This window comes from Scleropages formosus, chromosome 7 (genome assembly GCF_900964775.1).
Source record: "Scleropages formosus chromosome 7, fSclFor1.1, whole genome shotgun sequence".
NCBI classification, from domain to species: domain Eukaryota; kingdom Metazoa; phylum Chordata; class Actinopteri; order Osteoglossiformes; family Osteoglossidae; genus Scleropages; species Scleropages formosus.
Window position 1 is genome coordinate 12,081,160 of NC_041812.1, and position 22,502 is coordinate 12,103,661.

Here is a 22,502-nt window from a genome sequence, read left to right on the forward strand (position 1 = left end):
CATTTTTTAGATACACATCTCATCTGCTCTCTTGCTCAACCTGAAGAGCTGCATAGATTCCACAAACCAAGACCTGCCATGAAAATAATAATGGAGTAAATATATCACATATACACATATATGACCATCAAAAATAATAATTTGTATAATACATTGTTTACATTATATAGCACAAAAAATTCCCAGCTCAAAATCGCTCAGAGGGAACAGATCAGTTTGTCACCTTTGTGATTCAAATGAAGAGCCATGTGCAGAACTGAATCTATACAATTTTATTATTATTGAAATTACACTTTTTTCCAGGTTTCTATACTATGCTACTTACAATTATTAGCCCACTTACGCACTTGGGTAATGCTTATTCAGTTCGTGATAAGTATTTTGATCGAGAGATTCGAACCCAGATCCTTTGGCAGAAAGCAGCAGCTCTAACCTCATCTTTTGGTTTAGAGTCATTTAGTCCACAGGGGATTCACTGAGTTACAGGGATCCACCATTGACATTCATGCGCCACATATGGAAAATAAGTCCAGGTTTAGTTTGCCGTGAGTGTGGTGGAACCACGGAACACTGACAATAATGAATTTTCCCATGTTTTGGGGCTCTGAGAAATAAATGTTAACAGATTAGAACGATTGCAGCAGTGAATGTGACGTGGATCGATAGTTGAACAGACGTGAGAGTGAAGAACAGGAACGTTTACCGGTGTTATACAAGTGGAAGCATAGCGCCCCATGTGGCCGCAGGGGGAGGAGACACACCCAGGACAGGGCGCCAGTCCATCACAAGGCACTCCAAGTGGGACTCGAACCCCAGGCCCGCCAGAGAGCAGGACCCAGCTAAGCTCCCCCGCACCCTCTAATATAATATAATACAATAATATAGCATCAATCATTTTTCTCCAAAGTGGCTTTCACTTATTTACCTATTTATACAGCTGAGTAATTTTAACTATGTTAGTTCAGGGTCTGGGATTCGAGTCCTGCTTGGGGTGCCTTGTGACGGACTGGCGTCCCGTCCTGGGCGTGTCCCCTCCCCCTCCAACCCTGCGCCCTGTGTTGCCGGGTAGGCTCCGGCTCCCCGCGACCCCACTCGGGACAAGCAGTTTCAGACTCTGTGTGTGTGTGTGTGTGTGTGTGTGTGTGTGTGTGTGTGCGGTTCAGGTTAACTACCATGATCCAGAGTACTGCAGCAGGAGATGGGATTCCAACCCAGATCCTTTCGTTGCAAGGGGGGGTGGGGAGACTCTAACCACTCCACCACCTGGTTTCCCCAACCTATCCACTGACTGAGATAATTAGGTGTTGTGTGAAGGGTGTCACTTCTCCTCCATGCCAATGGCACAGGTCATCCTGGAACTGCTGCAGCTGGGCTAAGTGGATGCGAGCTGTACAAACGTTTGGTGTTTTCCGCACTTCCTGCTTCTTGAAGAAAAGAAAATGAAAACAAGGCAGCGGAGGGAGTCTGCGCATGCCTCAGCGTGAGCTCTGCTCAGAGGCTCTGTAGGGCTTGGAGAAGAGGAGACACCACTGAGAGGACAGGACAGGGAAGGACAGGACAGGGAAGGACAGGACAGCCCCCCCCCAACCTGCACCCAGGTAAGCCTATCCAAGGTCATGCAGCGGTTGATCTTGGCATTTGGGGAGATAGTTGCCGAAACGTTGTGCTGCTCTGTGTCTTACTCCAAGTAGAGGTGAAGGCCACAGCGATGGAGGAGGATGGGCCCAGTGGCGCCCCCTGCGGAGAGCACCAGGAATCACAGGAGGAATTCGAATGTCCCATATGCCAGGAGGTCTTCAGAACACCGATAAGGACCAAGAGCTGCGGACACGTGTAAGAGCCACGTGTCGAACCCGTGTCCAGCTTCCCTGCAGGGGTTTCGCCATGGGAGTTCCAATAACCCTTTGCTGTTCCCCACAGTGACTCTTTGTATTCATACCGGCGTAAAATACTGTAGCATTGCTTTGGAAACGTTCTGCGTCCCTCCGCGTCAAAGACGGAGGTGACCGTGTTGTCCTGTGCGGCGGGAAGCTGGTGCAACATCGTGTCTCTCTACGCAGGTTCTGTAGGAGCTGCTTCGTGGCGGCCGTGCGAACACGGGGCCCCAGCTGTCCCCTGTGCCGGGGGCCAGTGTGCGAGGACGAGAAGAGGGCTGCCGACGTCCAGAGGCAGATGAGGGAGCGAAAGGGGAGCTGCCGCGCGTGCGGAGCGCTGGTAAACACACCAGCTCCTCGCAAACATCTCACAGACACACACACACACGCACACGAGTGTCTTCTTTCAGGGTAACATTTCCCCACTGAGTCACACGTGCTTCATATGCAATATCTCGCCGTTCGGTTACGAGCAACATTCACGCAGACAGGGCAGTAAAATAGCGTGAAGTGCACATGCGGCACCCAACCAGCAGGGGGAGCCTTTGAAACCTGACTTCTGGGAAATACCTCAGCTTTCGGTAGAAATCCCCGACCGGGCCGCAAACAACCACAAGGACACAGCCCGGTCACGTGATTACTGCGAAATCCCTGGAATACGGGAACACGTTCCCGAGAGCACGATTTGGCAAATGTGGACGATTCACGGGCAGCGGGCGGCGCGGTGGTTCGAGGTGCCACCCTGGATTCTAAGAACCTCGGTTCAGACCCCACCGCCCGCTGTAGTATCTTGATCAGGGTACTTACCCAGAACCGGCACAGCAGGAATTCCGCTGCTGTACAAATGGGTGCATCAGCGCGAGCATCTTAGCGTTCAGATGGTAAATCACCCTGGAGGAAAGCGTCAGGATGTAATGAATGAATTATTAAAGAATAATGACTGCCTGCTGGATGTTCGCTACATGATGCTCTGTGTTGCTCGTCCATCCGCAGTGTTTCCTCAGCAGGATGAGGACCCACTACAGGTACTGCAGGAAGTACGCCGAGGAGTACGGGGGACCCCCTGCGGCCGTCGCTCTGCCCGGAGCCCGGGCGGGCGACCCTAACGGCGCAGGGGCTTCGCCCATCGAGGGGTTTGTATACTTCACACCGATTGGCTGTGCTGATCACCCTAGTAACAAAAAAAAATCAATCCTGGATTGAAAGGCTATGAATAATAATAAGAAGAAGAAGCGATATCCGCATGTGAAAGGGCCTCTTAGAGCTCCACGGACAATGTCAAATGTATCAATATTTCTGTCCATTTTTTATTACATTTACCCGAGGCTTTTCTCTAAAGCGACTTACAACAATTTACCCATTTTTATAGCCGAGTCATTTTACTGAAGCAATTTTAGGGTAAGTACCTTGCACAAGGGTGCGAGAACTGGAGGTGGGAATTAAACCAGTGACCTTTGGGTGTAAAGGCAGTAAAGCTAAGCACTGTGCTACAAGCTATCCAGTTACTTATTAAAGGTGTGCAGCGTAAAGAGACAAGCGGACGGCGCGGCGATACGCGCTTCCGTGGATTGTCACGAGTCTTTAAACTAAATACGAGCGCGTTGAAAGATCGACACGAAATTTCTGTGCGAGAAGAGTACACTGCCATGACAGCGAATTATCCGTTGGGCATGGCAAAACCAGGGCAGCGGTAAAAGTCACAGTTACGTGGGCACGTCGTTTTACTTTGGCCGTAAGGGTGCAGCAAAAATGTGTGTATTTTTACGCTCATCTGATGTAGAGAACAGAGCGAGAGCCGGTTGTGCTCCTTTCATCTGCAGGGCTGTGGCTCAAGGGGTGACTCCGGAGAGACTGGCAACTGTCCCCAGGTACGAGTGTGTATGTGTGGGAATAACTCAGTCATTCTGGTGGTCCAGTTTCTTATGATGACACTTTTATTATTATTATTGATTATTATTATTATCATCATCTGACTATTTTCTTTAAGGGGGGTGTGATGGTGCAGTGGATTGGACCGGGTCCTGCTCTCGGGTGGGTGTGGGGTTCGAGTCCCACTTGGGGTGCCTTGCGACAGACTGGCGCCCCGTCCTGGGTGTGTCCCCTCCCCCTCCGGCCTTACGCCCCGAGTTTCTGGGTTAGACTCCGGCTCCCCGCCACCCCGTCTGGGACAAGCGGCATAGAAAGTGTGTGTGTGTGTATTTTCTTTAAAGCAACTTACAGCATTAAATTTCTTACAGTGATTTACCCATTTATACAGCAGGGTCATTTTTAGTACATGGGATCAGGGTAATCTGGGTACTTCAGTAAGATGTGAGATCAGGACCTGGGCTTTTACGGCAGCGTTTCAGGTCCAGTACCGGAAAATTCATTAACCCCACGTCCCACATACCTGTCCCTAACCCGTCCGCTTCCTGTCCTGTCTTTCAGGCCTCTCTCGATGTACTGCTGCCCCTACTGCCCCCTACAGGGTCTCCGCGACACGGCCTTGGTGCAGCACTGCCTGGGGTCTCATCCCACGGCACGGTCTCCGGCGGTGAGCCCTAAACACTCCGTGTCGCACGGTCCCCGTGGCCGGGTGTCACCGGACAGCGCCCCTCACGGTATCTGTCGCTCCACGCGTGCAGGTGTGTCCCATCTGCGCCGCCACGTCCTGGGGGGATGCGAGCTACCGCAGCGGGAACTTCATCGGGCACCTGCGGTTGAGGCATCGGTTCAGCTACAACAACTACATGGTGAGTGGTCCCGGCGGGGGGCAGCGGGGCCAAGCAGCATCGCCGTCTCTCCAACCTGCCCAGAATGCTTTTTGCGTGTTTAGAGCACGAGGGCCGGAGACAGGGAGGAAGGCGGGGCGGCTCCTCCTGACCGCAGGACTCACTCTGTGCTTCTCCACTCTAACATTTGTTTCTTCAACCCCCCAGGACATGAATGAGGACGAGGACGTCCAGGTCAACCGTGCCCTCCAGGAGTCCAGATGCCCTGACGTCGCTGTATTAACACCTTCCCCATAATTATCTGTATAAAACCATCTATTTCCATGTCTCAGTGTTGCCATTTACTCAAAAATTCCAGTGTCTTGCAGCAGTGGGTAGATCAGAGGTGACAGCCTTCGCCTTGCGGTAGGAAGGTTCGAATCCCACTTCCCGCTGCAGAGTCCCTGATCGCGGTACTCACCCTGAATTGACACAGCTCATTACCCTACTGCTGTATAAATGGTAAACCAGCGCAGCTCAGTGTACAAACCCCACAACGTAAGATGACATGTACAAAAAAGTCAGCTGAACAGATAGAAAAATAATGATCTTATTATTATGGAATTACATGCAATTATATTAAAGGGTGTAAACACAGCACCTGCATGAATAAACAATTTCGAGTAAACGATTTCTGTCTGGTTTTTTCCATTTCAAAGAGAATAAAAGCGAGAGGGGTGACTGACGGTCACTTTGCCACTCAAACCCCGAGCTGTCGGCTCCTTCGCTGTCCATCCGGACTGTTTTTACTTTAAACAAATATGGTGAACAGGAAGCTGGCAGAGGTACAGAGCTGGGCAGGGAGGGACTGAGAGCAACAGAAAGTCCCGCGCATGTGTCTCGTGTCACTCGACTTCTGCCGCTGAGACGCATATAGAGGCGTACGGGTCACGTCTATAAATCAAGGGAGCGGAGCAGAGGAGGAAGCGGCTGCGAGGAGCGCGGGGATGGAGGGAGACGGTGCAGAAAGGGACCCCGACCACGAGTGTCCCATATGCATGGATGCGTTAAAGGAGCCGGTGCAGCTGCCAGCTTGTCGGCACACGTAAGTACAAGGGCGCCGCTGGCTTCACGCCGTAGGCAGGCGCGGTAAACACGGGGTATGGAGCGAGGGACACGCTCTGGGACAGCTGACCTTGACCCGTGGCTCCGGAGAAGCCGGGGTTACAGGTCGCTGACATTATTATACGTACATCGAACCGCAGAAATACTTTAAAAATTTTACAGCGTGCCTGAAGAGTTCAGCTAAGCGAGTACAACTTTCAAACAGTGTGGTAAATTAATGTAAATGAAAAGTGAAAGCAAAAATGATTTTCGCAGACAGCTGAACCTGTATATTGCTAACCCATGGCTGCGGGTAACATTTTGCTTCCTGAGATACAAGTTTAACTGCAAAAGAAGGCTAGGGCCCAGGAAATGTGCTTAATATTGGTTAAGGTTGGGGGAAGGTATTGCGGGGGGGGGGGGGGGGTGTGTGTGTTTTGTCTGACTGTTGGTTCTGCGTACTGGTACATTACGAAAACACACACACACACACACACACACACACTTTCTGACCCGCTTGTCCCATACGGGGTCGCGGGGAACCAGAGCCTAACCCAGCAACTCAAGGCGTAAGGGGAAGGGACACACCTGGGACGGGACGCCAGTCCGCCGCAAGGCACCCCAAGCGGGACTCGAACCCTAGACCCACCGGAGAGCAGGACCCTGTCCAACCCACTGCACCACCGCGCACCCCTACCAAAAAATAAAAAATCATAAATAAAAACAATCAAAAGGAGACAAAGGTCCTTCAGCGGTGTCTGAGAACCTTGTGTACTGCAGGTCTTTTTTTAGTTTCACTTTTCCTCTGTTAACGTTGTTCTTCCAGGATTCGTGTAAAACTCAGCTGAGAAAGAAGCCAAACCAGGCGATTTACCGCATCTGTCCTGTGCGGGTGCGGTGCGGTGCGGTGCTCACTATGTCCCGGTTACAGGTTCTGCAGGTTCTGCCTGATGCGGTCAGTCGAGAGCAGACGCCACTGCCCCGTGTGCCGGGGGGACATCGACGGGGACGTCATACCCGCCGCCCGCAACACGTCGGGCGCCGGAGGGCAGGTTTGTCTCTGTCAAGCCGCTGTTTCAACTGCAGTCACAAAAAGAGGGACGACGGCGCGACTGGCGGAACGGACGCGTTTCATGCGGAGCAAAATTCGGACAGAAATGCGAGTCCGAGTACCCGAGGTCAGCTGTGCCGCTTGTGTCGGTTTCTATATCGAGCAGCAGGGGGCGTAGTGGTGACGGCTACCGTGTCAAAGGCCCTAGAGTTGAATCCCGCATTCTGCTGTAGTAGCCTCGATCAAGGTCCTTACAGCAAAACTTACCCAGCTGGATAAACAGGTAAATCAGTGTAAGCTGCTTTGGAGGAAAACATCAAGTAAATAAATAAACGTAGCTTTATTTCTTTTACTCACACACACACACACATTGTCTGAAGCAGCTTGTCCCATACGGGGTCGCGGGGAACCGGAGCCTAACCCGGCAACACAGGGCATAAGGCCGGAGGGGGAGGGGACACACCCAGGACGGGAAGCCAGTCCGTCGCAAGGCACCCCAAGTGGGACTCGAACCCCAGACCCACCAGAGAGCAGACACAGGCCAAATCCCCTTCACCACTGCGCCCCCCCTCCTCTACTCACCCAAAATAATTTTAAAATCAGATATTTTTAAAAATCAGATTTCTTGCTTTAATTTATATGCACGGGACACCCTTGCCAATCTCGCTGAGCCCTCGGAGGAAGTAATGCGATTGGCCGAGAGTGCTTCGTGGGGCGGAGCTTCTCCATAACGAAGAGGGCAAATCATTGCTATCACTGATTAAACCACTAGATGACGCTGCAAAGTTTCACTTGCGCGTCCCTTGAATCCGTGCACACGTGCTCTGCAGCTCTGCCTGAGCTCCTTTACATATAATCTCCCTCATCCGCACGCGGTGGGCTCGGCCTGTGCCGAACAGGCCAAGCTGCGACTCCTTTCCGAACGGCCGCGCTCGCCTCTTCCAGGTTCTCGGCAGGACGACGGCATCCCGCGCGCGAACACCTGACGTCCCGGAGGCCTTTCTGAGAAGTAACCCAACGATTCAACGTCTGCTGGAGCCGTACCGCGCCCAGAGGTGAGCAGCCCACCCGGAGGCTCCACCTCCGGACGACAAAAGACATACGAAACTAAGGAGGATTGCGTGCACTTGCAGCGCAGCGCTTGTCTGAATAGGGGACGGGAAGGCCGGACCTCACAACGAGTCCAATCTCCTCCTCCTCCTCTAGGGTTCCGCCAAATGCCACCCCTGCAGGTGCCCGACAGGTCATCCTAGGAGCCCAGGGGGGTCCTGCTGCTGCACCTCCAGGACCCGTGTTTTCACAGCCCTCGATCCCACCGTCACCCTCCTTCCCCGATGAAGAGTAAGGCCGTTCGGCGATGGACAGCCAGGGGACACGAGCGCGGCGCGTCAAATCGAACGATCGTAGCAACGGCAATAAACGCGATGGACCGAACCGTTATCAGTAGAACCTTAACCGACAGGTTCTGTTCATTTGTACATCACGGTTGCAAAGTATTACAAGCGTTTCAGGTGATGGAGACAATGTGTGTTTTCACAGAGACCTGTCCGAAATTCTGGAGGCGGTGCAGTGTCCGGCGAACGGGTACGTGCCGCAGTCCCTCAGTGCCGCAGTTTGGGGAGTGCTGTGCTGTGTGTGTGTGTGTGTGTTTGTGGGGGAAACGTCGCCTGGGTCCACAAAGCCAGAGCGTCACTCATACACTGCGTTGGACCACGGCGGTGTGGGGTGGGATCCATCGCTGTCTGTGAGCTCTCCTCTCTGAGCTTTTCCTGCTTCTCCAGTCCCCAGGATTCTCAGAGTTCACAGAATTCCCAGAGCTCCTCCGTCATGGCGTTTAGCTGCCCGTACTGCCAGCGGGGGGGTCTCGACGAGCTGGACTTGCTGGACCACTGTAACAACCACCACCAGCATGACCCGAGACCTGTGGTAAATATGATCATATTTGGACGTGATGTTTTTTCTACAAGAACAACATCATATTTATTACCGTATTCACCGTACAAGCAGGAACAGCCTGAAAAGCACAGACACGGGTGGCGTGTAGTCGGTGCTGACACACTCCGGTAATAGTGCTTCGGCCCCCAGGTGTGTCCGGTGTGCGCCGCTCTTCCGTACGGAGACCCTTCTTACTGTAGCAGGAACTTCATCGGACACCTCAATCTGAGGCACTGCTTCTACAGGGAGGACTTCATGGTGAGACACCGGCATCTCCGCTCACTGCTCACGCCGTGCTTGTACTCATGCATTCACGAGGTGACACTTTTATCCAAGCAACTTGCAATTATTTACAGATTTATACTGCTGGCAAATTTTACTGGAGTAATTTAGGGTAAGTACTTTGCTCAGGAGAGGGGCGCAGCGGGTCGGACCGGGTCCCGCTCTCCGGTGGGTCTGGGGCTCAAGTCCCGCTTGGGGTGCCTTGCGATGGACTGGTGTCCCGTCCTGGGTGCATCCGTCCTGGGTGCGTCCGTCCTGGGTGCGTCCCCTCCCTCTCCAGCCTTTCGCCCTGTGTTGCCGGGTTAGGCTCCGGCTCCCCGCGACCCCCTGTGGGACAAGCGGTTTCAGACAATGTGCATGCATGTATGTGCTTTGCTCAAGAGTATTAGAGCTAGAGGTGGGATACGAACCTGCAACCGTTGGGACCAAAGGCAGTAGTGCTAACCACTCTGCTAGCAGCTGTCCCACTTCCAGCTGCCTCTAGGTCCTGCTGCTGCTGAATGCCACAATGTCATAGTGCTCTGTCCCTCAGTGCTGCTGAGTCCCTCCCAGATTTCAAGAAGGGTCTCAAACCCACCTTTGACAACCGTACTGGTTCGTTGGGACAAGAGTACGTGGACTCGGATGTTTTCTTTTGACTAACTTGAGGCAGAAGGGGCTTAAGCAGGAGAGTCGTGGTAAAATACTGTTAAAAATCATCACCGGTGATATCAGACACGTCAGCGCCGTTTTCGGTCGCAGTGGGTTACGTCCGTTTTAACCAAGACGGGTTGCCAGGTGGCGCATTGTGTCAGCGTCGGGGTGTCGGAGTGCGGTCCCGGTGTGGCCGCCTGCCACAGCATCTCTTCCAGAGCCACTTCTCTCCTGACAGCTACATAAATGAGTCCACCACCATCTGCTGTGATTTTCTATGCATTTCCTATCTGAATGTCACTTCTATAGGCAGCTGTTTAAGGGATGCGAACCAGCAACGCGACGGTACCAGACACACGAGCCGACAAGCATTTTTTTTTTTTTTTTTTTTAAATGCACCACGGCTTTTCGCGGCCTCTTCAAAGGCAGGAAATAGAGAGAACTGCAGCTGATCGGGGTTTTCCCAACTACAGGACGTCCAGCAGAGCGACGCAATGAACGAACAAGCGGCGCTCTGGGAGTCCCTCGCAAACGCTCGCTGAGGGTCGTCCCCCGCCGAACGACAGCGGCCGGCCGCAGAAGAAGCTCGTGGCTCCGCTTTCCTTCTCCGTGCGTGCGAGCGCTGATCTATCATATTCCCGAAAACATGCCTTTCGCACAGAAGCTTGCCATTTGTACCGTTATGCCTCTATATAGTGCATAACATATAATACATACAGCATCCTTCCATAATAACTGAGCTGTCCCTCTCTCTCCATAAGCTTGTTTTATGATGTGCAATAACATATGCAGGTAGTACCTCGGTCCATGGTAAATAAGTGTAACGTGCCTCCCTAAAGTGTGTGCATCTCTGATTGTTCTCACTAGTATATTTTCCACCCGGACAAGTGATCGTACCTGCGAAATTGTGACCGCGTAGGAATGTGTGATCGTTTTCTGAATCTTCCGGCTACTATCTGGGATCTGAAACATGCACATTATTATTCATGTCAGAAATTATTTGTAGATTAAAAGAAATTATTTTTTTCATGTTTCTGGTCTCCTTCCTGGTATTTTTTTTTTTTTTGGGCTTGTTCAGAAAGGAAGCTACAGCAATGGGTGTCTTACCGGTAATGATGTCTGCAGTTAAATCCAGTAGCCTAGTGGTGGAAAAGGGGGCCACTTATGTGGTGCTGGGTATTAAGCTCTCTGCTTACATTTACATATTTAGCAGATGCTTTTCTCCAAAGCGACTTCCAATGAACTCTATGTAGTGTCATCAGCCTACACACGTTATTCACCGTGGTGACTTACACTGCTAGATACACTACTTACACTGGCTCATTCATCCATACATCAGTGAAACACACTCTCTCTGTGTCACTCACACACTATGGAGGAACCTCAACAGCATGTCTCTGGACTGTGGGAGGAAACCAGAGCACCCAAAGACTTATACTGCTAGATACACTACTTACACTGGGTCACTCATCCATCCATCAGTGGAACACACTCTCTCTGTCACTCACACACTATGGGGGAACCTCAACAGCATGTCTTTGGACTGTGGGAGGAAACCAGAGCACCTGCAGGAAACTCACAAACTCTACACGGACTGAGGAGGGATCAAACCCACGTCCTCTCGCATCCTCCGGACCCTGTGAGACAGCATCGCTACTCGCTGTGCCACCACGCTGCACTGTGCTGCTTGTCGGGCCTCGTACTGCAGAAAAAATTACCTTGTTAGGACAACGTCACGGACTCATACATACACGTATAAAGTACCGACGACTCCTTTCATATTCCTGAGCACAGCGGAATAAAGCAATAAATTGCACATATTTGTATAACTGTTACATCCATTTTCTGGCATCAGCATACGACCGAAAGGCACTTTTCATGTATGAGCAAATAAATCCTTCAAATGAGATCTATTTCTATCCATGGTTTTATCAACTGGGGGGAGGGGGCACGGCGGTGCAGTGGGTTTTGGCCGTGGCCTGCTCTGTGGCGGGTCTGGGGTTCGAGTCCCGCTTCAGGTACCCTGCAGTGGACCGGCATCCTGTCCAGAGAGCGTCTCCCCTGCACTCTGTGCCGCCAGGCTAGGCTCTGGGTTGCTGCAAGCCTGCTTGGGACGTGTGTGTGTTTATCTGTTGTTTCATCACCAACAGCAGCTTATGGCACTTGAACCTCTCATAAAAAAGGCATAAATGATCAAACGTGTTATACCGATTGTATTAACGATTCACTTATTCCAAAAGACAATCGTGAAATGTTCAGGCCCATGAGACGTATATTTTTCAGAGACACTTTTGGACATTTTAAAAGAAATGGCGTTTCAGATATAGTTTCCCCTCAGTCAGCTTACTGCGCACCAGTAGTGTAACTGTTCGCTGCGGAGTTCCCTGCAAACCCCTTAAATCATCCCGGGTTCAAGTCCCACCTTCTGCTTGATCAAGTTACCCTAACCGCTCCGGTAAAAGTGACCCTGCTATAAAAACGGGTAAATCAGTGTAAGTGACGCAGTTTACAAAGCCCACAGAGCAAGTCACTTGGGACAAAGGCGTCAGGTAAATAATAATAATAATCTTTTATGACCGTGTCAATCATTCACATGTCATCACATGTTCCTTATCTCATTGCCTACACAACTTGCGCAGTATAAGATAAAGTAGCGATCGCTCTTCTCTCCAGGTGTCACGGCAGGGGGTCTCCCGGAGACGATGGCTGCGCAGAGAGTCGCTCTCATCGCCGCCCTCCTTTGGCCCCTCATCGTGAGCCTGGTAAGAGCGCGTTCGCGCAGCCCGTTCGGCGGAACCCGCGATGGTCGTGTCCATCGCAGGGATATCGACCCCTTAGACACTTGCGGTCCCCATGTGGGCTTAGTTCCGCCCCACAGTCACAGGGCATATATTAAAGTGTCCTAATTTATGCTCTTCCGGAATTAATTATTTTTTTTTTTTTTAAATCAGCCGACATCCAGAGTCATTGGTGAGTCCTGTTCCCTTTCCTTTCGGTAACTCTGTACTATGTTGTAAAGAGGCAATTTTATGACATTTTATACAGGGGCCACGTTGAATTCATAAATCAACGCACGTTGTCTGTGATTTATTTATGGCCCATTGTGCTCATCCCAATTCGGTGGGTTTTTGCAGAAATTGACGTCGACGGCGGGAAAGACAGAGACATTTTTGACATCAACGAAGGTTTGCTGGCAAATCACTTGTCAGTATGTTCTGCTGAATGAGTAACTGTATTATTCCTAGTCGTGTTTTTATTACCATGAGACAATAGTGTGGCAGGAAATGACTTGTTTGTAAAATGTAGGCTTCACTTCTGTATTGACAGATGCCGGCCTAGATCTGTTTGAGGGCGACATCGTGAATGACCCGGTATGTCTGGACTCATTTCTAAACTGTTACAATGAAGATAACGTCCAACAATCCAGTGTCCATAGATCCCTCGGTTCTGCCGAGTTCTGCTGTCCTCCTCCGCTTTCTTCAGTCTTTCGAATGTCACTTCGGTCCTTAATTTTGCACAAATTTCCACGCAAAGCTCCCGACTGCGGCCGAAAGATGCGCAGTCTGCGGGAAACTCTCGTAAAAAACGGAAAAGGGTCGATTCGCCCAACGACGAGTTGAACGCAAGCTAACAGACGCCCGCTGAACGTTGCAGGAACACGGGAGGAACTCCATCATCGGGGACGAGTACAGGTGGCCCACCACCATCCCGTACTACTTCGAGGACAGTGTCGGTGAGGGCTCGGTGTGAGATGATCAGCATCTCCTGCCGCGGCGCAGATGTTATAGTTCCAAAGGTCTCGGCGTATATCAGCCGCCTGATTTCACAACATATTTCGATGGCCTCGTACCCTGACCGGAGCGACTTTGACAATGGGTTTAAAGCCAGCTTTTCTCCCCTGTCATAACGCCGCAGAGATCAACGCCAAAGGAGTCATCCTGAAGGCTTTCGAACAGTACCGCCTCAAAAGCTGTATCGACTTCAAGCCCTGGGAAGGAGAAGCCAACTACATCTCGGTGTTCAAGGGCAACGGGTCAGTGAGTCAAGGACCGCGCTTCTCGTCTGTTCAGCTCCAGGTACACGCAGGGCCAGCAGGGGGGACGGTGGTTAGAGGCGCTGCCTTGCAATCAAAGCCCCCCACTTCCTGCTGTAGCACCCTCGATCCAGGTACATGACCTGAAATGATACGGTGAAAATTCCATCCCGCTATATAAATGAGTAAATCGCTGCAAGTAGCTTTGTAGACGTGTGGGATGGATGGACGAATGCGAACGAAGCAGACGCACCCGTGGGGATCCATGGAGTTCCGACATGCGTTCCATCACTTACAAGAAGCTGAAACAACAACAGCGCTGTTATACCTGTACGTCTGACCCGACCCCCCCTCCCACCCACCCGCAGGTGCTTCTCGTCGGTGGGAAACCGCCACGTGGGGAAGCAGCAGCTCTCCATCGGGGCCAACTGCGACCGCATCGCCACCATCGAGCACGAGTTCCTGCACGCGCTGGGCTTCTGGCACGAGCAGTCCCGGGCCGACCGCGATGACTACGTGTCCATCGCATGGGACCGCATCAGCGCAGGTCACACACACTCGGTCGCGGGGGGGAGCCTTGCTAACGTCTCGCGGTGGTGCAGCGCCGCCGGTCCTTCGGCGGAGACACGGCTTCATACGGTCTGTGCGATAAGTGCCCAGGTCACTGATTTTCAAACATTTCTTAGCTATTTCAAAAAGTCCATTTTCATAAATCAGTCAGTCAGCATTAAATATGAATTTGTCGAGATAACATCTATTTCGAGTTATTCAAATTAGTCAATGTAGCCTAAATGAACGTGTCAAAAATTATATTTTTTATTTATTGTAGCTGCATTTGAGATTTTTTTTTACAAATCCTACTGAAAGAATGAACTAAGGTATGTCTCGGTCGTGAAACTTTTAATAATAAAGCCAAGAGAAAACGGACAGATGGCGATGAACGCTGCGCGCGTTCCCTGCCTCGCACCCTGTATTTGGGTCCTGGACCACAGCGACCCTCCGTCGGACAAGCAGTCGCTGGAAAGTGAAAAAAGCCTTACGGTGAATCTTTAAGCCGTTGCAGCCTTATATGAAATTCGTACGTAACGGCACCTGGAAGTAAACTGCGGGATGCCGATATTAAACGTTTATCGATTTGTGACGCTGGATTCACAAATCGAACCGAGTTAGAGACAGGCCTCCGGTTCTAATCGTGTTCATCAGCTGAGGAGCCGGTCGTCTCGAGAGGGGGACACAGATGGGATGCAGGCAGCGCTAGCGCTCCTCTCCCGGCGCGTTACGACGGGACCCTAAAACCTCAGTTCGCAGGTATCCGAGGGAGGACTCGCGGCGCAAGTTACTGCGCGAAGCACGGTGCCGCAACGACGCATCTCCGCAGGCCAGACGCCTTTCGACCAACGCTGTCCGGCTGAACGCGCCTTCCTACGCGCATTTTCACACCTGGTCTTACGAACCCTTCTCGTTGGGGGACCGCAGGCAAGGAGCACAACTTCAACACGTACGACGACACGGTGTCCAGCGACCTCAACGTGCCCTACGACTACACGTCCATGATGCATTACAGCAAGACCGCGTTCCAGAATGGCTCGGAGCCCACCATCATCACCAAGATCCCGGCGTTCATGGATGTCATCGGTCAGCGCATGGAGTTCAGCGACAGCGACCTGCTGAAGCTCAACCGACTGTACAACTGCGGTAAGAGCCGCCGATGCGCGACTCGGCCGACTTCGCACGCGACGCCGCTGCCGCTCCACCGTAACCGTGCTCTAAAGAACACCGGCTGATGGTTGATCGATCCTTTAAACGTGCAACGTGTCCCTCATCTTGTTATTGGTCACCATCATTTACAAGCTGGAAACAAGTCGCATTAAGGAGGACCCTCCCTCTTACTGCGTCTGGGTGCTCTTTACCGTCGTCTCTCGGCAGCTCAGATAAACGAAGGTTGAGTTCATTTTGCTGCAATTTGTAGATTAGGTGCAAATCAAGAAAATGTTGCTAAAAATCAATAACTGGATGATGTACCTACAGCAATTTGTAGCACAACTATTCTTAACCCAAGGCGTCAGTGTATACCGTGTGTTTCACTGCTGCTGCACCCTGAAATTTACTGGGACTCAGACCAAGGGTCCAAACTCCAGCCTGCAGGGCAGAGACCGCTACTGTGAGCAACGATCATTGAGACAGGGCCACAGCGGCCCCCCCCCCCCCTATTGCATTTACCGCTGTCCAAACAATCTCGGGCCACAGGGCTGATTCTTCTGCACTTTCAGCATCATCATCCACGTTCCTGGACACCTGCAGCTTCGAGCTAGAGAACATCTGTGGGATGATCCAGAGCTCGGGAGCCACCGCTGAGTGGACGCGCGAGATGATGGTTGCCGCAGGACCCCCCACAGACTTCTCAAACCTGGGCAGGTGCACAGGTGGGAATGGCCGATGATGCGCTGTCACGTAAGACTAAAAAAAGGGAGAAAAAAAAATAAAAAAATCAGGTCGCGTTAGCCGGAGCAAGTGGTTAAGGTGCTGAATGATGCTGGTTCAAGTCCTAAAATGTCCTTAAACAAGGTACTTCACCTGCATCTATGAAAACACACAAGAGTACAAATAGGTGAAAACTTTGAGTTGCTTTTGATGGAGGCTTCAGAAAGATATTGAGTAGTAACACATATGCCACTGGAATATGGATCATATTGGGCAGTTTGCTGTGCAATGCATGGAAAAGCACTTTACGAACAGCGATTATTACAAATACACAGAAGGCAGCGATGAAGAAACATGAACGTGTAGAATGAATGTCCCATCCCGTCTGCAGGCTCTGGGTTCTTCATGCACTTCAGCACGGCTCACGGCGCTGCTGGGGACAAGGGCGTCCTGGAGAGCCGGCTGCTGCACCCCCGCCGGAGCTACCAGTGCCTGCAGTTCTTCTCGTACCACAGCGGCAGCCCCACGGACCAGCTGAACATCCGGGTGCGAGAGTACGACCAGGAGCACCCCAACGGCACCCTGCGCTTCATCCGGCGCATCGAAGGTAAGCGGCAGACAGGCATCCTGCTCCAGGGGGGTGGAGGAGAGTAAGATGTGTGTGCTGTCCCATCCTTCGGGGTCTCAATGTACTGTCTAGTCATTTTGCTTTGTCCACAGCAGAGCCAACGTCTCGGTGGGAACTCCACCACGTCACGCTGAACGTCTCCAAGAAGTTCCGAGTGGTCTTCGAGGGAGTGAAGGGAGATGGACTTTCATCAGGCGGTCTCTCCATCGATGACATCAACCTCTCGGAGACGGAATGCCCCGAGCACGTGTGGCGCGTCAGCAACTTTGCCGGCCTCCTGGACACGATGCCGGCCGGCGAGAACGTCTGCAGTCCACGCTTCCTCTCGAGGGAGGGCTACACCTTCCAGGTGTGTCTGTACCCCAATGGCACGGATAACAGCCCTGGCCAGCTGGCCACCTTCTTCCACCTCGTTTCTGGGGACCAGGACGACAAGCTGGCGTGGCCATGCCCGTGGAAGCAGACCACCATGATGCTGATGGACCAAAACCCAGACATCCGGCGGCGAATGTCCAACCAGAGAAGCGTCACCACTGACCCCACCAAAATGGTCATGGACGGTCAGTGGAGCACAGCTGAGCATGGTGAAGCACGGTGCACATCACCACACAGCAGTGGCCACAGGACAGAGCAGCTCACAGGGCATCATAAGGCAGAAATGAGCACAACGAGCTTATGGGCCACATTACTCCATATCACAAACTTTATCCACACTTTATTCTCACATATTCTAACGACACTAAACATTATTTTGCATTTGCTGCATATTATCTTTTATTTTTTGCTCTTCATAGTTATAATGTTCATACAGGTAGAGGGATGTATTGCGTGAAGGGACCGAATATAAGCAGAGCGGCTTTGACTTTACCAACACAGCTGCTCACAACTCTGCAACCACTAAATCTGAATTAATGCAAAGTTAATATTTTTATTAGATCCTAACCTGTTCCTAGAATTATTCACAGGTTAAAATCTGTAAAAATCTCATACACATCAGTGCTGGAAGCACTTAAAATACAATTTTAATAATTTTGACCTACATTGAAATTAAACAATTTAAATATGAAAAATACATGGTCTCCACAAACCCCTATTAAACGCTGATTGTTGCACGGAAATATTGCCGTCGCAGTTATCTTGTTATTGACCACCAACGCTCAGGGACACCACACACAAGGTGTAAACACCGTGGAACTGAGTTGAATTAAGGTGGTCTCACTCCTACTCGGTTTGGGTGCTCTTTACTGCCATCTGTTGGCCTGGAGGGTAAACACAGGGCGTTTGTTCTGCTAAATAAATGCAATAAAATAAACGGAAACATTTTGTATCTGAAAAAGCATAAATTCACCATTCATAATGGGAGCAACCAACGTACTTTAAGCCCTAAAAGAAATCGGGTCCTTTCACCGACAGAGAGTGGAGAGTCGGTATTCCAGTGGGACGATCCGCGCAAAGTGGGTACTCCAATCACGGAGGGAGAAATCATGTATTACCGAGGACCAGGAGAAGGCACCAGCACATTCCTGACACAGTCCAGAGCCAGGAGCAGGGACTTCATCAAGGGCGGAGATGCCATTTTCCTCCTCACTATGGAGGGTCGGTGCCACGAAACAATTTAAGACTCTCCACACAGCACGTGTGTATATATTTCACATTAAATATCAAACACAGGTTTGATATTCCTCTTGTCCATCTTTACCCTAGATGTCTCTCATCTCCTGGAGAAACAGGAAACACCGACCACCAAACCGGTCCCCCCAACCTTGAATGCCACCGCCCAGCCAAACGCCACCCAGGGTACAATCACGACCTCGCCTCATGACCCCTGTACCGATGTCACGTGCGAGAATGACGGCGTCTGCGTCATCGCTGAAGGGGCCGCTGTCTGCAGGTAACTTTCTGTCCTCTGGGAAACCTGTGGCTGCTGGCTCCACACGTGTGGCTCACAAGACACAGGCAGTTTTCCTCATTGGCAGCTTCCTGCCAACATGACACAGCCAAAAAAAAAAAAAAAAAAAAAAAAAATGTAACCTGCTGCTCATTTGCATCGGTTAGCGAAGCTGGGAATTGTGGGATTGAGCCAGAGCAGCACCCAACCGTGACTCACTGACACGGAGTGGACCTCTGCATTATGGGACTGTGGCATTAGCTCCCTGTCCCTCACAACTCCCTATCCCCCCAGGTGTGCTGTGGGAAATGACTGGTGGTACACGGGAGACAGGTGCCAGAGGAAAGGCTCAGCGCAGGAAGCAACCAACACTGCATTAGCGGCCTCCTTGTCTGTCCTGGCGGCCATGCTAGTGGTGACGACCGTGAGCGTGCTATGCATCAGGAAGAAGTACAAGAAGCAGCTCAGGAAGCAGGACGACGGAGTCGTACTGGAGAACGTGCGTATGATCGAGCCTGAAACGCTGTCAAGTTAATACTTAACAGGAACGTGGTTAAAGTACACAAGTCATATGTCTGGCAGACACAGCATACTGATATGTGCAAATGCACCTGATCGGAGGGTTGCCAGGTTGGAGAGAAAACTGTTGAAATTCATAATATGAAACTTAAGGTTTATTGGGGGGGGGGGGTAACAAGAGGTCAGAGACCTGTGAACCCTTTTAATCAATCTATTTTTATAGTGTCAGTATTAAACTGCTCATATCTTTGCTGACGCCTACCTTCCACATACACAGTTAACTGTTTTCTTTCTTCCAGAGAGCAGCAGCTTGAGTGATGCACCTGAGCACTGAATGGAGCTGAAGAAGTGAACATGCACATCTGTGTATTTTCAAACCATGAAAAATAAAGTAAAACCTGTCCCTCTTTGTACCTTTGTTTGCTGTACTTCTTCAGTGAACAAGCTTCATAAGTACTCAAGCAGCGTGTTGGTTATAGCAGGCACTCGGGTTCCGATGCCCCTCCTGCTGTAGTACCCTTGATCAAGGAACTCGCCCTGAACTGATACAGTAAGATACCCTGCTGTGTAAAGAGGGAAATTAGTGTAAGTAGCTCAGTGTAAAAACCAAAAAACAGCAAATCACCTTGAAGGGTCACATACATTAATGAATAAATACTTAAAATCAAATGATCTTGTCTGTGCCTTTAAATAACGAAGTGAGAAATCCCAGAATGTAACGCAATTTGGACCTCAGGCTGCAGAGGCACTGGAACAACCATGAAACCCCATTGGTCCAGATCAAGTTGTGCCTGTACCCAGTCCCCTGCGCTATGAAAATGCCATAACACAATACAGAATACACATCATCATCTGGCAGGGAGCCAGCAGGGGGGATGGGGGGGGGGGGGGGGGGGGGGGTATAACTCACCTGTGTGTACATCTCGCACAACTTCATGAGCTTCTGCCACACACCCCTCCCGAGCAAAAGGAGTATGGACACAGTTGTTATTTGCAAATTTTAGATTTATTATAACAAAACAGGACTTGTTGTGTGTGCTCTGCTTGGATACAGTTGCTCGCAGGTAAGTTGTACATTTGCATCAGGGAACTCGACACAGCCATGCTGGTGATGACGGTACGAGGAAGGGGAGATGCGTAGTGTTCCCAGCTATGTGTGTGTTTCTGTGTACCAGCCTCTGAGTATGTGTGCCTGATTGTCTGTGTGACAGCGATGCCACCTGTGAATGTGTGTGTCCATTTGCATCCGTAAGCACGTGTTACTGTGCCAACGCATCTGTTCATGTTTGAGTGTGTGTGCATGCGTGCGTGTGTGAGAGTGAGAGAGAGAGCGCCTGCAAGTTTTGGTTGTGTGCTCATTGTGTGACTTTGTGCCCATCTGCTCGTGTTTGCATGTGCCAGTGCGGATGCATCTGTATGTATTTTGAATGTGTGTGCACACGTCTAAGTGTGCGTATGTATGTATGATTTTGTATGAGTTGAACGTATATGTTTGTGCATCTGTGTCCATTTATTTTTGGGAACCTGTTTGTGTGCCTTGAATGGGTCTTTGCAGGCGTCTATTTCCATCTGTGCGTATGTGAGCATCGACGTCTGTGTGACTGTATACGTGTGTGTGAGTGGCAGGAATATGTGCGCACTGACCATCCTGGATTCTCCAGCCCGATGTCCGGTGACCGACTCGCACCCAGCATCCTTAAACAACGTCAGTCCTATTTATAATCATCGGGGGGTGGGGGGTGTTGGGGGAGGGGCGACAGGAAATCACTTTTTCTCTCAGAGAACATTAGTACAGTGACTAAGTCACATTAAAGAGTAAGCAACTCCTAGGAGTTAGTCTTTCAACTTCTACAAATTTCTATTTGTCCACAGGCTGGAAGCCACTGAGAGCACTCCCTAGAGGAGTCTCCACGGTGTCAGCAGTACGTACCATACACACGTCTTATTTAAAATAAAACATATTCCTTAAAGTGCTTCTGAGCGTCGCCGTCGTCATTGTACAAAACGATGTGGGGGCAGAAAGGATCGTGCGAAGCAGGCGGGCAGGAGCTACTGTCGGTCCAATGCGACTGGCCGCTACAGTCGTCTCTTGTGCCGTAAGTGAGGAGCTTTCGCAAGGGAATCTCACATCAGCGTCACAAAGGAGTCTATAGGCAACTTTAAAGGGTGGGATCTACGTCCCCAGAGGCAGTGCCTTTCAGAGCGGTGTGTCGTATGTGTCGGCTGCCTGGTCCGTGGGGTGGGGCTTCTGTTGCTGCTGCTGTTCTTGCTGATGCTGCTTCATGATCTCCTTGACCTCCTCCTCCAGCTCCGGTGGGATAATAAACTGGTCTTCGGGGTCCGGCTGGGCTGGGGCAGTGAAGTAGCCTCCGGGCTTCCTGGTAGGGGCATCAGTCGCAATCTCAATCAGGTTGTGGCTCCTCTCCTGGGGGGCCACCGAGCCGTTGCCTCTGCGTTTACCCAGGGTCCTGGTGCTACCGCTCTCGGCCCCACCCGCAGGTTCCGCTTTCCTGGGCACCTCAGCCATGCCTCCCCCCTCATGCTCATCTGCGGCCTCCTCGCTCTCGGTCCTGTCCGGGGTCTCGGGCACGGGTGGCTGCGAGGACACGGGGTGCTCTCGGGCGCGCAGGCAGTGCACGTCGGCCTCCACCTCCACGCGGGTCCCATTGGAGAAGACGCCTGCAATGGGCTCCTCGTCCTCGCTGTCCAGGCCGTTGTCGGACAGCGCGCTGGAGAAGGTGGCGCTAGAGAGCTGGCGCTGGAAGGAGCCGGCCAAGCAGACAGGGTGCAGCGCGCAGCTTCCGGCCCCTCCCCCACCGCCCACAGCTCGTTGCTCTGCAGGGAAGGACACCCCCGCGTGGGCCTCTGGTAGCAGCGCGCTCTGCGGCGGCTCATCGGACGCTGTGGACCCCACCTCGCTGCTCATCTCAGAGGTGGACACCTCGCTGCTGATCTCGCTGCAGGAGGAGGGCGGGGGCAGCGCGTCGCGGATAACCACATTGATGGGTGGCGGGAAGAGACCAGGGCTGGGTGGGGGAGGGGCGCCTAGCTCGCAGCAGCAGCAGCAGCAGTCCTCGGAGACGCTGAGCTGCACCACAACAGCACTCAGGCTCTCGCCACAGCCGTACCCCTGCGCCAGCGTGCACAGCTTCTTGGCGGCTGCCAGAGCGTCGGGCACATTACGCACGGCCTCCACGGCCTCGGCCGGCGACACGCTGTCCCAGAGTCCCCGGCTGCCCAGGATGAAGAACTCGTCCTGGGGTGTGAGCACCACGGTCTGCACGTGGGGTTGTGGGATCACTGACGGGTACAGGAAGGAGTATCCCATGATCCTCGTGGAGTCGGTCACTCCGTTCACTTTGTTGTCCTGAAGGAGGGAGAAACCGAGCAGTGTTTGTAGCAAAAGGGCTGAACGAAGAACCAGCCTGCCCCCTTGTGTGCATA

At 51.7% G+C, this 22,502-nt stretch overlaps 4 protein-coding genes across 5 annotated transcripts in view; 3 read left to right on the forward strand and 1 right to left on the reverse strand.

The window, feature by feature from the left end:
- The first annotated feature begins 1,657 nt into the window (after positions 1 to 1,657).
- On the forward strand, positions 1,658 to 10,512 carry LOC108937594 (uncharacterized). Its single transcript, XM_018757612.2, has 14 exons — positions 1,658 to 1,833; positions 2,061 to 2,214; positions 2,868 to 3,007; positions 4,302 to 4,407; positions 4,499 to 4,606; positions 4,793 to 4,847; positions 5,492 to 5,669; positions 6,600 to 6,846; positions 7,665 to 7,774; positions 7,926 to 8,060; positions 8,259 to 8,303; positions 8,501 to 8,645; positions 8,805 to 8,912; positions 10,043 to 10,512. Exons 1-14 carry the CDS (start codon positions 1,709 to 1,711, stop codon positions 10,109 to 10,111), a joined length of 1,725 nt encoding a protein of 574 aa, XP_018613128.2. The 5' UTR covers positions 1,658 to 1,708; the 3' UTR covers positions 10,112 to 10,512.
- LOC108937520 (E3 ubiquitin-protein ligase RNF114-like) lies at positions 3,308 to 5,207 on the forward strand. 2 transcript variants are annotated; one of them, XM_018757529.2, is made up of 4 exons: positions 3,308 to 3,748; positions 4,302 to 4,407; positions 4,499 to 4,606; positions 4,793 to 5,207. In XM_018757529.2, exons 1-4 carry the CDS (start codon positions 3,624 to 3,626, stop codon positions 4,880 to 4,882), a joined length of 429 nt encoding a protein of 142 aa, XP_018613045.1. In that variant the 5' UTR covers positions 3,308 to 3,623; the 3' UTR covers positions 4,883 to 5,207. The 2 variants fall into 2 exon arrangements, with proteins under 2 accessions (XP_018613045.1, XP_018613046.1); XM_018757530.2 differs by having other exon boundaries at positions 3,308 to 3,742.
- Positions 10,513 to 12,268: 1,756 nt separating the features above from the next.
- Positions 12,269 to 19,451, forward strand: LOC108937645 (meprin A subunit beta-like). The gene is made up of 15 exons (XM_029253821.1): positions 12,269 to 12,331; positions 12,521 to 12,539; positions 12,704 to 12,754; positions 12,897 to 12,940; positions 13,224 to 13,302; positions 13,485 to 13,602; positions 13,971 to 14,149; positions 15,079 to 15,297; positions 15,873 to 16,025; positions 16,415 to 16,630; positions 16,744 to 17,211; positions 18,065 to 18,247; positions 18,356 to 18,542; positions 18,834 to 19,038; positions 19,358 to 19,451. The coding sequence occupies exons 1-15, from the start codon at positions 12,272 to 12,274 to the stop codon at positions 19,370 to 19,372; spliced, it is 2,196 nt and encodes a 731-aa protein (XP_029109654.1). The 5' UTR covers positions 12,269 to 12,271; the 3' UTR covers positions 19,373 to 19,451.
- A 594-nt stretch (positions 19,452 to 20,045) lies between these two features.
- phlpp1 (PH domain and leucine rich repeat protein phosphatase 1) overlaps positions 20,046 to 22,502 on the reverse strand; it is a 43,483-nt gene continuing 41,026 nt past the window's right edge. Inside the window, exon 17 of the mRNA XM_029253503.1 lies at positions 20,046 to 22,425. Within this exon, the coding sequence (XP_029109336.1) occupies positions 21,256 to 22,425 (1,170 nt within the window). The 3' untranslated portion in view covers positions 20,046 to 21,255. The remainder of the gene's footprint in view (positions 22,426 to 22,502) is intronic.

Coding starts and splice junctions, on each gene's coding strand:
- LOC108937594 (XM_018757612.2), top strand. CDS start 1,709: ATGGAGGAGGATGGGCCCAGTGGCGCCCCCTGCGGAGAGCACCAGGAA. Junction 4,408..4,498: donor CCACGGCACGGTCTCCGGCG/GTGAGCCCTAAA, acceptor CCACGCGTGCAG/GTGTGTCCCATCTGCGCCGC. Junction 8,646..8,804: donor AGCATGACCCGAGACCTGTG/GTAAATATGATC, acceptor TTCGGCCCCCAG/GTGTGTCCGGTGTGCGCCGC.
- LOC108937520 (XM_018757529.2), top strand. CDS start 3,624: ATGTGTGTATTTTTACGCTCATCTGATGTAGAGAACAGAGCGAGAGCC. Junction 4,408..4,498: donor CCACGGCACGGTCTCCGGCG/GTGAGCCCTAAA, acceptor CCACGCGTGCAG/GTGTGTCCCATCTGCGCCGC. Junction 4,607..4,792: donor TCAGCTACAACAACTACATG/GTGAGTGGTCCC, acceptor TCAACCCCCCAG/GACATGAATGAGGACGAGGA.
- LOC108937645 (XM_029253821.1), top strand. CDS start 12,272: ATGGCTGCGCAGAGAGTCGCTCTCATCGCCGCCCTCCTTTGGCCCCTC. Junction 15,298..15,872: donor CAACCGACTGTACAACTGCG/GTAAGAGCCGCC, acceptor CTGCACTTTCAG/CATCATCATCCACGTTCCTG. Junction 18,248..18,355: donor TTTCCTCCTCACTATGGAGG/GTCGGTGCCACG, acceptor TCTTTACCCTAG/ATGTCTCTCATCTCCTGGAG.